This window comes from Zootoca vivipara, chromosome 9 (genome assembly GCF_965207765.1).
Source record: "Zootoca vivipara chromosome 9, rZooViv2.hap1.1, whole genome shotgun sequence".
Classification (NCBI taxonomy): domain Eukaryota; kingdom Metazoa; phylum Chordata; class Lepidosauria; order Squamata; family Lacertidae; genus Zootoca; species Zootoca vivipara.
In genome coordinates this window covers 41,745,625-41,759,316 of record NC_142592.1, presented here as the reverse complement: position 1 = coordinate 41,759,316, position 13,692 = coordinate 41,745,625, and the positions used below count along the sequence as shown (strand labels likewise).

Sequence of the window (13,692 nt, the reverse complement as noted above, 5' to 3'; positions counted from 1 at the left end):
AAATATTCCTCAATTGTCATTCTTTAATTTCTAGATGGGAATGATGAACAACCCCGGTCCTTATGTCCCACCATACAGCCAGAATCCTGGACAACCAATTGGAGCCAGTGGACTTGGTCCCCAGATGCAAAATAAGCCTGTATTACCTAACAGTTTACCCCAGTTTCCAATGGACAAGAAGCCAGTGCCTGGTCCAGTAATGCCTAATATGGTAGGTAGTAACTTCTGTTTCAAATTATTGTACAGCTAGTTCAGTATTTTGTCTTAATGGGTTCCATATTGTGTCAAACCATGAGAAATAAGGGTATTCAACCTAGAGGAAAAAAGCATCTTAGTTGAGTTTAATTTCTTTTGAATGGGATTTCTATTTGATCCATATCTCATTGTCTTTTGCATAACTCTCATATCTACCCTTTCATCATCTGAATTCTAGCCTTTTAGGAGGCCCAGAGTACTATTTCCATCCATATATTGGAGAAGATATAGAAATAACTGTGATGTGTTCTGAAACTGTGTTCATGTGCTTGTTGATAATTTGGGCAGAAAGTTTGAGGGGAAATGGGATACAGGAAGAAAAGGATGACATAAAATTGCTTTTTGTTGAAAACTGACTTTATGCGAACTTGCATAGGTGCATTGTCATAGCAGGATTTAAGATGTATTTGATGAGGAGTGATTGCATCAGTTCATTCATTTGCCAATCTATGGTTTGCAGCCGTTGAGCCAACACATTCAGTGGAGCATTGCACCACAGATACACCTGAGCTCCCAATGAGCAGACAGTGTAATGAATGTGTACACACTTAACTTGATTCTTGTTAATCCTGCCTTCCACAGTGCTGAGCTAGTGACACAGCAGTACAAGAAAATCTCTGTGTACATAGAGATTCCATTCCCAGTAACTGTGCATGTCAGTGGGACACACACAAGTCCTTTTTGTCCTGTTCTGCCCCCCTTGGGCACAAAAAATGATGCATGTGTCAGTGGTCGTGTGAGTGGGAAGGTGCCTGTACATGCTCATAAGGTTCTTAGCATCCCTATTCCCTTCCAGATGATGTGTGCCTCATTGGTATTTTTAACAGCAATTTTCTGGGGATGGTGGAGAGGTTGGAGGCAGGGGTATCAAGGAACATACTCTTCTTACTGGGCAATACAGAGGTGGAGGAGGAGGCAGAATGTAGCTGGGTAAGATGTTGGAGGAGCCAGGCTGGTCAGAACATGGAGAGTGTGACACTTCCTGGAGCTTCCAATGTCCCTTTCTCCTTGCTGTGGGCGGTGGTGAAGATGGGCAAACTGACTGACTTGGATTGTGAGGTCTGAAAAGGCCATGCAGAGCTACCACCTCTCTTTCAGGTGGCCTATATTGGCTTTTTTTAGCTTTCAGTGCTCCATTCTCTGGGAAGTCAGGAGGGGCCTGGGCGGTGGGCGATGAAGGCGCCACACTGAATAGCAGGCTGGAGCTGGGGAGGGGAGCTCTGAAGAGGCTGTGTAGAGCTGATTCCTGGGTCATGTATAGCTTGTCTTAATTTTTCTACCACCCTTGGATAGGATACAACTGCAGGTATGCATGCAGTATTACTTATCTCATGTTGCATTGTATGTGTGGCCTGAGACTATGCATGGAACCATGCTCTTAAAAAGTGGAAAGCTAAGAGTGTAAGTCAGATCCCCAAACGTTCTTAGACTGCTATTTCTGAATGGCTTGCTGTTGCCAGTAATCTTTGTAGCCAAGTGTTGCTCTATAATTTTTAAAATCTTTTTTCATCATCTTCATCTACTCTGAGCAGCACAGGTGTGTAGCTGTTCACTTATTTCAAGCTCGTTCTGATTGCTGACTAAAAAGAATGTCTTATGCATCTTATGGTCAAATTGTACATCATTAGGTACAGTATTGGCATTTTAAAAGTGAACTAACGTATTGATCCTAATAGAACTGTGCTGAACTTTTGCCTAAAAAATACTGGGAACAAAGAATATTAGAAGTCAAAACATCTTACAGTGCTCCTCTTTGCTTGCTTCCATTATGTACTGTTCACATTAACTTTTAAGCCATATTCCTGATGTGATCCAAACCAATTGGGAATCACATGGGCAGCATGTTGCGCTGCTCATCAGATCAGCATGCCAATAAGCAACAGTTGCTTTGGCTCTCAGATCTAATAGATTCCCATAGTGGACTGGTCCACACAATACATTAAGCTATAGTTTATTTCAAAGTATGTTTTAATGAGTATAGGCAGTTTACTGTCATGTCAATGAATTAGAGTGAGGGCATAAACATTGGCCTCCCTCTGCAGAGGCTTCCTGACACTGGCACATAATGAGAATTGACTAACCTAATAAATTCAGATGTGAAGTGAATTCTACTTACTCTCCCTTGGAATGGGTAAACATTTTTGCCTCTCTTACAGCATTCAATATTAGCCAGGCACCATGCTCATTTTGCACCTGGCTATCAGACACTTACAACTAAATGAAGATGCCTGGGTGCCAAGATGGCACCTGACATCTCCGCCACTGGCTGGCGCACAGCAGCATTGGTTTTTGTTGGGTTTTTTTTGCTGCTGTGCTATGGCATGAGTCAGATTTTAGCTGGAGCTGACAGTATACAAAATTCATTTTCGGCTTTGTAAGCATGGTTGTTTTTGTGTGTTTTTTTTTAAGCGCCTAAACATTCCATTAGTGTGCCCATCACCTAGGTTTAAGGGGCCATATGACAAATAGCTTTTATATCTCTGTTTCTAACACTCAAGGAACTGGTCAAACAGTTACCTCAATGAGAGAGGGGCAGGCACATGCAGGAGTAGGGGAGGAACAATTTATTGTTACTATTATTTATTAAATTTATATACTATCCTCTATCCGAGGATCACAGCATGGTTTACAATACAGAAATACAAAAATACATAACATAGTAACAAGCAAAAACAGTAACCCACACACATGCACAGTTTAAAAGGCCATAGGAACTATAGAGTGGGCAGGAACACACTTCTAATTAAATTATAGTTTAAAATAAACTATGGCTAAATGCTATGTACAAACTGGGCCAGTGTAATATTGTACACCATATAGCATTGGCAAAGAGCACTTTAAAAGCTCCACTGTATGAATATACAGTAGATTATGCTAATTAGGTATGTTGTGTTACTCTTTATTACTCTAATAAAGAGTAAGTTTATCAGTTGTGATTGGTATTTGGTACATCAATTAATTTGAAGGGAATGAAGCTATCTGTGAGTGCCACAATCCTATCACTTGTATAGGGAAGTTCCATTCACGACAGTGGGGTTTTACCATGAATAGCCATAATACCCATACATGTGAAGAGTCAAAGTTCTGGAAGGTACAGCATTGCAAAAGGGTAATTCAATTGTAGTACAGTGGTACCTCGGTTTATGAACACAATTGGTTCCGGACGTCTGTTCATAAACTGAAGCGTTCATAAACTGAAGCGAACTTTCCCATTGAAAGTAATGGAAAGTGGATTAATCCGTTCCAGACGGGTCCGCAGAGTACTTAAACTGAAGCGTTCATAAACTGAAACATGGGTGTAATTGGTTCCGGAAGTCTGTTCATAAACTGAAGCGTTCATAAACTGAAGCAAACTTTCCCATTAAAAGTAATGGAAAGTGAATTAATCCGTTTCAGATGGGTCCGCGGCGTTCATAAACCGAAAATTCATAAACCGAGGTGTTCATAAACCGAGGTTCTACTGTATTATGCTTTAGTCAGTTTGGGAAGGATGAAGCATGGTTCTTATGGATCAGTAATGCAGAGGAAAGCTCATTTCAGTTATTAGTGTAACTTTTGTTCAAACTGGTGCCTCTAGTGCCCGGTTAGTTTGAAGCTGTGAAGCTCCAGTATACTTGAAAACAGGCTGAAAGTGAAAAAAATCCCTTTACTACTGTATTTGGGTGAAGCTAACAGGAAAAGTGAATTTCCCCCATGGATGGTACTATGTTAGCTGTGCTGAACTCTCATACCTTGACCCCTTGTTAAAAGAGAAAAACAATAATTATTCATTCGCAGTTGATGAAGTAAGCCTGGAGATCCTTAAAACTTAATCAAGTCAAGCTCTCTGAAGTTGAATGAAAAGCAATATGGAATAATGCTTCCAATGCCACTTCCAAAGATCAGCCTCACAAGTGGCGTTGCAAGGTGGTTGCTAAGCAGAATAGGAGCATATATTTCTAGTTATCAAGCTCAGCAATATTAGTTTGCTATGTTGCATTGGTAGTGGCTACAATAACTATGTCTCCTGTGCTTGATCTGGGATGGTATATTTATGTGTTGGCTGCTGGAAGAAAATATTGATTCATGAAATCATTCCTCATACTCATTTTATTAGTAGGCTGTGTTGTATGGCTGCTTTCTTTATGTTGCATTGTGGTACTTTGCTTGAGAATGGGTTTTCTTCAAAGGAATAAGAGCTTTCTTGGAGAGAGAAGTTTTATTAGGTTATCTTAAAGTAATTCATATAGCTGCTTCTTCTACAGGTTTAAGCAAACTTTCAAAAGACATGAATAACTATTTTGTGTTAGAGAACTGTCAGGTTTAGACTTCCATTTGTCTTCTTTATTTACCTTTGAAGGGTCAACAGCAGACACCTCCAGTTCAGCAGGCTGGGATGGTGTCAACTGCCCCCCAGGGCATGGGATCAGGAGCACCAACTGCAGACCCAGAAAAGCGCAAGCTCATTCAGCAGCAACTTGTTCTCCTCTTACATGCTCACAAATGTCAGCGGCGGGAACAAGCAAATGGTGAGGTGCGACAGTGCAACCTCCCTCATTGTCGAACCATGAAGAATGTCCTCAACCACATGACACATTGCCAGGCTGGAAAATCTTGCCAGGGTAAGTATAAAGCGTTTCATCTCATAGAAATCTTTGGTCCTGTTCTTGTAAAGTCAAGTCAAGCCCCTCTAGAAATGTTACCATTGTGGCAGTAGGAAGCTAATACTGTCTGAAAAACAATCTTGCAGTAATTTGTGCCCACAAATTACAAGGTCAGGATGAGAGATACAGATTGCAAAGAGCAGAAAAGCCTTGATCTGTACTTTGATAAGATAAGTTTCAATCAACTAAGATTTCCCTTGACCTATCAGTCAAAAGAAGACTAAGGGAAAAGTTTTCAATTCTGGATATTAGTCTTTTTATATATATATATATAAAAGGTGCAGTCCAATATACTCAGAAGTGTGAGTCACACTGTACTCCAAGTAATTGTGCATAGATTCTGTGCATCAGTAGCACATGTATAGCTGGCTCAAAGAAGTTTTAAGTGTTAACAAAATTGCTTTTTAACCCTCTTTTTAGTGGCTCACTGTGCATCTTCACGACAAATCATATCGCACTGGAAGAATTGTACACGGCATGACTGTCCTGTGTGTCTCCCTCTCAAGAATGCTGGGGACAAAAGAAATCAACAATGTAAGTAGTCATTAATTTATTTCTTTTTAGGGCATTACAGATTTGCAGTATCACTTCATTTCTCATAATGTTTTTCCTAATACTATTAATGGCTGGTGTGAGAGCCAGCTGCAGGATTGAGTCCCTATAGGACAAGCAGTGCTCCTGACAGCAGGGACCCTGGATATACACAGACCCTCTACTCTGGCCTCACTATCATATTTTGATGGCAGTCTTGTCTGCAAATACAGTAGGATGCAGCCATAGCTGCCCAGGTTGTGGTAGGCAGCAGCCTCCATGCTTATCAGGTCAGCAACAGACACAGTTTAATGCCCGAAATCTTACTGGTGTGTTACTAAGGACTTTATAAAAGGATCGATGTGTTTTATGTTCATTCTAGTCACTGTTTTTGATCATTTTTATGTCTTCATTTTTTCTAGCATTACTAGGTGGTGGTGCAGTAGGACTTGGAAATTCTGGCTCTGTAGGGGTGGGTCAGCAGACAACCCCCAACATAAATGCTACTAACCAGATTGACCCCAGTTCGATTGAGAGGGCTTATGCTGCCCTTGGACTGACGTATCAAGGGAATCAGATGCAGACGCAGACACAAGCTCAAGTGAAGAGCCAGCAGCAAGGACAGTCACCACAGGGACTTCGCCCCATGAATCCTACAAGTATGTTCTTAACTTCGTTTTAAATATGTATATCCCACCTTATTTCAGAAGGCAGCTAACAACTCCAAATCATGGCAACAATAATAAAACATATAATTCCGCATTAAAACAAAAATATTACCACCAACACCTAAACTACAACTTATTCTAGTATTTTACTAAAGGGATTTGTGAAGTTTTGCATCCATTGGGAGAATGGGTGATAGTGAGACTTTGTACATGGCAAAAGCAAGTTTTCAAGGTTTCATTGTTCTCTAGTATAACCAAAAAGTTGAACTCAGCGTAGTTTTAGTGAGGGGTTATCTCAATGATTCCCATTGAGTTCATTTTTAATTTGATAAACAAATTAAACATGCTGCAATCTGAGACTCAGTTAAGGAAGCAAGATCTGCTCCTGCCATCAGAAGCCCTCCATCCCCCCTTGAGCTGCTCCTGCACATTCATATGGGGGGAAAGAAGCCGTTTTGTAATTGGGGCAAAATCTATTGTGCGACAATGATAGCAGCATGTGTATCCTAGAATATCTGGAAACAACTTAAGCACCTAAAGCAATTAATCTACAGTAGAGCATATTTTACTTCTTTCTTTCTTCTTACTTCTGTGGAAAGCCCTCCCATCAGATGTCAAAGAGATAAAAACTACCTGACATTTATAAAACATCTGAAGGCAGCCCTGTTTAGGGAATTTTTTAATGTGTGACGTTTTAATGTATTTTAATCTTTGTTGGAAGCTGCCCAGAGTGGCTGGGGAAATCCAGCCAGATGGGCGAGGTACAAATGATAAATTGTTGTTGTTGTTATTGTTGTTGTTGTTTTGTTGTAGTTATTCTTTCTTTCTTTTGGTTTAGATGCTAATCCTATGGGAGTGAATGGAGGTGTTGGTGTTCAAGCCCAGAGTCTCTTACCTGAATCAATGTTGCATCCAGCTATGAATTCTCAAAAGTAAGTTTATTTTTAATTGTATAGAAAGCAACTTTCGGTAACACATTGAGGAAAGAATTCACAAAAGTGGCAGAGCTACAAAATAGTAACTTTTAACAAGGGATTTTTTAAAAAGGAAAATATTGTATACTTTAAAATTTTTATCTGTGACCTCTTTATTATAGAGATGGCATTTTTGTCCGCCTGAACTAAATCTGTTGAGGTCAACATACTGAGTTAGCGTTGAGATACTCTGTCTGGGCTCCACATTTACCTGAAAACTTATTTTGTAAAGGTTATAGGTAAAGCAAAATAACTTGCAGTAGCTGCATTGCTTTCATAGTGGATATACATGTGTCTCGTTTCTGAATTCTGTAGTGCTGCTGCAAGCTCTTATATTGCTGGTTCTATATTGACTGGAAAGTGTTGGAATTTAAAATGTTGTCAGTGAAGTAGTATAGCACATTCTGCTAGTGATACACATGCTATATAGCACAGGTTTTGATCTACCGTATGATATATAATATGAATATATATCATATACCAGGCTAAATAATTAATTCTGTTCCACAAAAAGGTACATGCTGTGACTGGTAGAGATTGTACAAATTAAATTAAAGTTGGTTATTGTGCATAATGTTGCTACTGCAGCTCATTGCTTGGGACACAGGTAAAGTGAGGACAAAAAGCTTCAACTCCTGACCACTGTAAATTATTGTTGGTTAATAACAAGTACCCAGGACTTTCCAGATGCAAGAAATGGCAGCTAATGTTCAAAATTGTATTTCTACACACACACACACACACAGAGAGAGAGAGAGAGAGAGAGAGAGAGAGAGAGAGAGAGAGAGAGAGAGAGAGAGAGAGGAGAGATGTTTATCCACCTATGGCTGAGCAGGAATCTGAGCATGAGTAGGCCACTTTCATATAGAGTTACTTGTGATGTGTTTACATATAAAGAAAGTCTCACTTAAAGAGGTTTATTGTGCCTTTGATAATCATCTCTTCTTTTTAATAGTACTATGATGAATGAAAATGCCAATGTTGCCAGTTTGGGGGCCATGCCAACAGCAACACATCCTTCTGGCATTGGAATTCGGAAACCATGGCATGAAGATATTACTCAGGACCTCAGAAATCACCTTGTTCATAAACTGTAAGTATTGATCACCAAATCTTCAAACTTATAGATGAAATAATTGAAATAGTGCAATAAAAGTACTTAAACCTTCTAAATGTATCTGCTGCATTCCTTTCATAGATAATTGATGTAACTATTCACTTTTCTTACCTCATTAACATTACAGTTACTGGTATCGCTTGTATGGGAGTTGTGGGAGACTGAGCAGGAGTCTAAAGATCAGACAGAGTTGTTAATGAAAGGAGAAAATCAGCCTTATGACCAAAGATCGCAATACTTCCAATTTGCTGCCTAGCTCATTGGAATCTCTACATTGAACGAAATGCCTGAAAGGCTGTTGTAGTTGGAATTCAGAGGAAACAGCCAGTGGGGGGCAAGTTGTGTGATCTGGTTCCAGCATGTAATCCATGTTGTCCTGAGCTATCTTTTTTTTGTCATTAGTGTTTAATTTCTCAGTAATTGTTTCCACACCCTGCTCCTGAAGACACAAGTCATCTCCAGGGCTAAATGGCAATTCTGTGCATGATGTATTGGGTAAACAAACACACACACACACCATTGTAACCCTGCCCAAATAAATTATCCTGGGTTACGAGCCATTTTTCGGTACTTAGAACCTTTGCCACATAACCCCCCCCCCCCAAGGCATCCATAGGGGGGTTGAAATGTCTTCCATTAAAACAAAGAGATAGGATCTTGACCATGCCCAGAACATTTTTCTATACTGACTCAATAAGGAAGAAGAAATTATTATTGGTTTGGACTAGATTTATTTGGAAGATTTTTATTTAACATCACTGTTTTCCTCCAAAGAGCTCAAGATAGCATACTTGGTGTATTGTCCTCTATCCATCTCACTTACAACCATGATAGTGGCCTGGTTTGCATGTCACATTAAACCATAGTTTAAAGCAAACAGTGCTTTAATATGCTGATGCACAGCGCTCAAAACTTTCATGTTGCTTCTCCCTTGCTTCTTGCTGTGCTAAAGATGAAGCAAATCAGACACTAGCTTGTCTGGAACAAACCTTGGTTTCAGTCCATAGTCCGTTTGGACAAAATGATCCACATGCTCGGGTTTGGCTGACAAGCTAGGTCGCTCTGGCTTATTCTGTCCACAGTGTAACATGAGTGTGTGTGGAAGGAGTGCCATGAGAACTTTTGAGCAGCATGCTTCCCTTTCACATTAAATTATAATTTGTTTTAAACTATGGCAGGGGTTAACAACCTTTTTCAGTCGTGGGCCAGTCCACTGTCCCTCAGACCATGTGGTGGGCCGGACTATATTTTGAAAAAAAATATGAACGAATTCCTATGCCCCACAAATAACCCAGAGATGCATATGAAATAAAAGCACACATTCTACTCATGTAAAAACACCAGGCAGGCTCCACAAATAACCCAGAGATGCATTTTAAATAAAAGGACACATTTTACTCATGTAAAAACATGCTGATTCCCCGACAGCCCGCTGGCCAGATTTAGAAGGTGATTGGGCTGCATCTGGCCCACGGGCCTTAGGTTGCCAAATTGATAAACAATTTGCTGCCTAGCTCATTGGTTGCCAAATTGATAAACAATTTGGAGTCAAACCATTGTGGATCTACTGCAAATCATCCAGAGATCTACTTTATGCCTACACATGGATTAAGGGGAATGTAATAAGTAGTCCATGTAATCTAGACCAGACCATTGCCATTTCTTCATGATGGGGAAAAACAGTTGAATTGAAAAGAAAAGGCCCAGGCTGTGTTTGCTAGCATGCTTCAGGGGCTCGTTTAGTAGCGCTGTAGGTAACAGTGTTGCTCATCGGACCGCACATTGTTGAGTAAGGGACAGTTTTTAATCATAATTCACATACTGCACTGATTGGGTGAGGATTGGTTTTGTTGTTTGTCTTCTGGCCCAGTTAAGACATGTTTTATTGAGACAATAGATGTTTCAGTGTGGTAAACTTTGGTTCTTATTCAGACATCATATTCAAAGAGAATATGAGTGGAAAGTAGCCTTTTGTTAGGAACCCCTGGACCTAGAACTGAGAACTTTTGGATCTATGCTCTGCTGCCCCTTGTGGTAAGGCACTTCATGTTACAGATTGAAAGGTTCAGAAGGCTATCATTTCCTCTGAGGCTATAGGGTGATTCCACTGTATCAGTCGCTTTCCCTGAAATAACAAGGTTATAAAAGCTTGTTTTGCCTGAGAAACGGTTATCATGGCCTTCTCTTTCTTCCTGCTGTACCAAGCTATACTCTGCTGGATTCCCTTCAGTTTCTTATTCCAGAGTTTGTTCTGCCTGTGAGTTAGCATCACAACAGCTAATTTCATATTTGTAAACCTATTCCTAATTAAGGCAGCTTATGTTATCTGGATGTTGCAAGCTTTCAGTGAGTTGAATTAGACAATTTGTACCTCTTGGTCCAGTACAGTTCCAGAATTCCCATCCATGATTGTTTTTGGCTTTTACCAGAAGTTGACAAAAAATAAGAATAACATAAACTCTAGCTGTGAGCATTAGATTTTTGGACCCAGAAGTTCAGGAGACAAATAGTTGGTTCAAGATTTCCCTCTATATTCTTGCAGAGTACAAGCCATATTTCCAACTCCTGACCCTGCAGCACTAAAAGATAGGCGCATGGCAAATCTTGTTTCCTATGCTCGGAAAGTAGAGGGTGACATGTATGAATCAGCAAATAGCAGGGTAAGTTATTTTGTAATTTTCTGATATCAAAGTATTAATTTATAAATTAATTTGTCTTTTTGTCATTTCTATAATTACGTTGATCAAAAGCCAGTCATGTTCTTTTCCATTGTATGTATATGTAATAAGTATTTGGAAGGAATGCTTCAGTAATACCAATGAATCATCATTTGTAGCAAATTCCATTTTTCTCTGAAGCAAGTTCCAAGGATGCAAACGTGTTCTATTTTAGGAGTAGGAAACTTTTTAGGCTTCGCAAGCCAGATCCCTAGTAGATGCTAGCTTTGTGCCTACCTTCCTGTCAATCACTGGATGTCAGAATGGCATCATTGCAAAGAGCGCTGCACAGTGCTTTAAAGTGTTTGAAGCTTTAGCTTTGCAGAGGCAAAGTCTGCTTTCCTTCCAGGGCACAGTCATTGGCACCCTTTCGGGCTCATAGTTGTGTATCAACAGCTGCATTGACAGCTGCATCTCTACCTACCCCACACCTGATGTCATATATGACATACTTTGGGGAAAACTGCTTTGCAGGCCAAATACAAATCTGTGGTGGATCAGGTTTGGACTGTGGACCAGAGGTTCCCCACTGCTGCTATTTTCAACAATAAACAGAAGCCAGATTGGGGTGGCAAAGCCCTGGTTTCTGAGCAGCTCCTGCTATACTGCATATAAACAGGATAGTATTTAGCAAATGTGAGGAATGAAACCTGCTCTGACCAAGAAACTTAGGGGCAGGAGGCAGATAAATCCCCCATTTCAGTAGTTCTCCTGGTTATACTCCTTTGATTTGTCCATTTGCTCCAGTAATGAAGTGCTGTAGTTGGGACAATGTTGCCTTATGGCCAAACCTGCCTACCATGCCAGACACTGGGTATTTGCATGCAAAGGGCAGACTCTGAGACCTTGTATTCTGGGACCTAGTATCTGTCAGTTGAAGCAGGAGGCAGAGGCTGAGTTCCAAAGCCACAAACGAATATTAGCAAAGTATTCTGGTGTAGGCTCATTCCAGTGATGAGTTACTTGGAATAACTTTTGAGGCTAGTATTTTATAGGGCCTGGTGACTAGATAATGGTACTTGGGGTCAGTGGACTGAATGCTCAGACAACCTAGAACTGCAGCCTAGATGATGCCCTTGAATTACGGAACACAATCTGCCAGACTTGGAAGTGTAAATTGAACACTGTTGCCATAGAAAGTAAGGCACTGAATCTTGATATCCTGGGATTACATGTACAACACCACTCCCTGGTACTTCAAAGTATCCTGGCCTCTACTGATGGGGACCCCAGTCACATTCTTTCTAGATCAGAACAGTATGACGGCCCACCTTCTATGTGTGTATACCATCATCACAAGGATCAGCATTTTATGGATTAAAATGAAATTCTAATGAGAATGTGGCCACTATTTTCTGTGTAGGAAAAAAAGATTACAACTTAATATGCTGTAGCTGGAGGATTCCTTCAGTCTCTGGTGGATTGGAAATACACATATTGTAAGCTTTCCTTATGTATGCATCTCATATACTTTTCTAATTGCAGGCAGAGTACTACCACTTATTAGCAGAGAAAATTTATAAGATCCAGAAGGAACTGGAGGAAAAGAGGAGGACCAGGCTACAAAGGCAGAATATGATACCAAATGCCCCAGGCATGCCACCAGCTCCTATCAGTCAAGGGCCCATGGGGCAGCCACAACCCGGGATGACAGCAAGTAAGTGTTGTACCCTTACAAAGTTTGATTTAACAATAACAATGAATTTAACAACAACAACAATAGACATTTGAATCTACATGATTCTTGGGCACTCAAGAATTACAGGGGTGACAATCATTCTCCAGCTAGGTACAGAGGGGAATAACCCATATGAGCCTTTACCCCATATAATTGTGTGATTTGTTCAGAGCCCTCAAGTGCATAGTGTGAAAACATGGCAAAGTAGTTGTGTCTGTGTGAAAGGAGGTATTGGGACAAGCATGTGTGAAAACGGCTAACTCATTATCAGCATTCTGATATATCTATATAATTGCAATCATTTGATCATTAAAATGAATAGTTCTGCACAAATGGCATTACACCCTTTAATCTCTCTTCAGTTATATATAGTTCAGTTTAAGGTTTCCTTTGCTCTGCTTGTGATACATAATCGTCAATTTCAGGGAGGATGCTTGGAGAACTGTGCATGCTTTCATATTCTGTTGAAAGTACCTTCAGAATAATGCCCTTCATCCTGGCATTTCATTTCTAAAGATACATTTGGTACTTGAAAATAGAACTTGGTTGATCAGCTGCTGAATTTTAAAAAGATAGTGCTGCTGTTAGGTGTTTAGCATCCTAGATGTAAAAGTTAATATTCCCCAAATGCTGAAATATGTCCAAGAATTTAAGAATTAAGGTTCCCCTTACCCTAAACTGACAAAACTTGTTTTTTAAAAATGAAAATGTCTGAATTTTTTTAACTTTCGTGTTCAACTACACTACAGACGGTCCTCTTCCCGACCCAACTATGATTCGTGCCAATGTGCCAAACCAGATGGTGAATCGAATGCAGACACCACCAGGTAAGAGTTCAGAAAAAGAGAGCTGAACAACTTGCCACTATAGTAGGGACTTTTCATTGTCTCTACCCCTTCCCATGCCAGCTCCAGCATGGTCCCTTACCTGACAGTGCTCCCACCCTATTCAGCTCCCACTTTGGTGCTGCCACCGCCATCAGTTATTCACCTTCCTCCAGATGTGTTTCCTGCATGGCATGCTTCAGAATGGGTGCTGAGCTAGTGCTTAGCAGCTGCCCACCAATGTAAATTGCCCCAAATGCTATGCCCATCATGCAGTGTCCAACA

At 40.3% G+C, this 13,692-nt stretch overlaps 1 protein-coding gene across 1 annotated transcript in view; it reads left to right on the top strand.

Annotated features, from left to right (window-relative positions):
• EP300 (EP300 lysine acetyltransferase) overlaps window positions 1-13,692 on the top strand; it is a 73,038-nt gene that overhangs the window by 30,179 nt on the left and 29,167 nt on the right. The window contains exons 3-11 of the mRNA XM_035126525.3: window positions 35-211; window positions 4,595-4,856; window positions 5,319-5,432; window positions 5,852-6,088; window positions 6,936-7,029; window positions 8,027-8,164; window positions 10,731-10,848; window positions 12,391-12,562; window positions 13,333-13,410. Coding sequence (XP_034982416.3) covers window positions 35-211; window positions 4,595-4,856; window positions 5,319-5,432; window positions 5,852-6,088; window positions 6,936-7,029; window positions 8,027-8,164; window positions 10,731-10,848; window positions 12,391-12,562; window positions 13,333-13,410 — 1,390 coding nt within the window. The remainder of the gene's footprint in view (window positions 1-34; window positions 212-4,594; window positions 4,857-5,318; window positions 5,433-5,851; window positions 6,089-6,935; window positions 7,030-8,026; window positions 8,165-10,730; window positions 10,849-12,390; window positions 12,563-13,332; window positions 13,411-13,692) is intronic.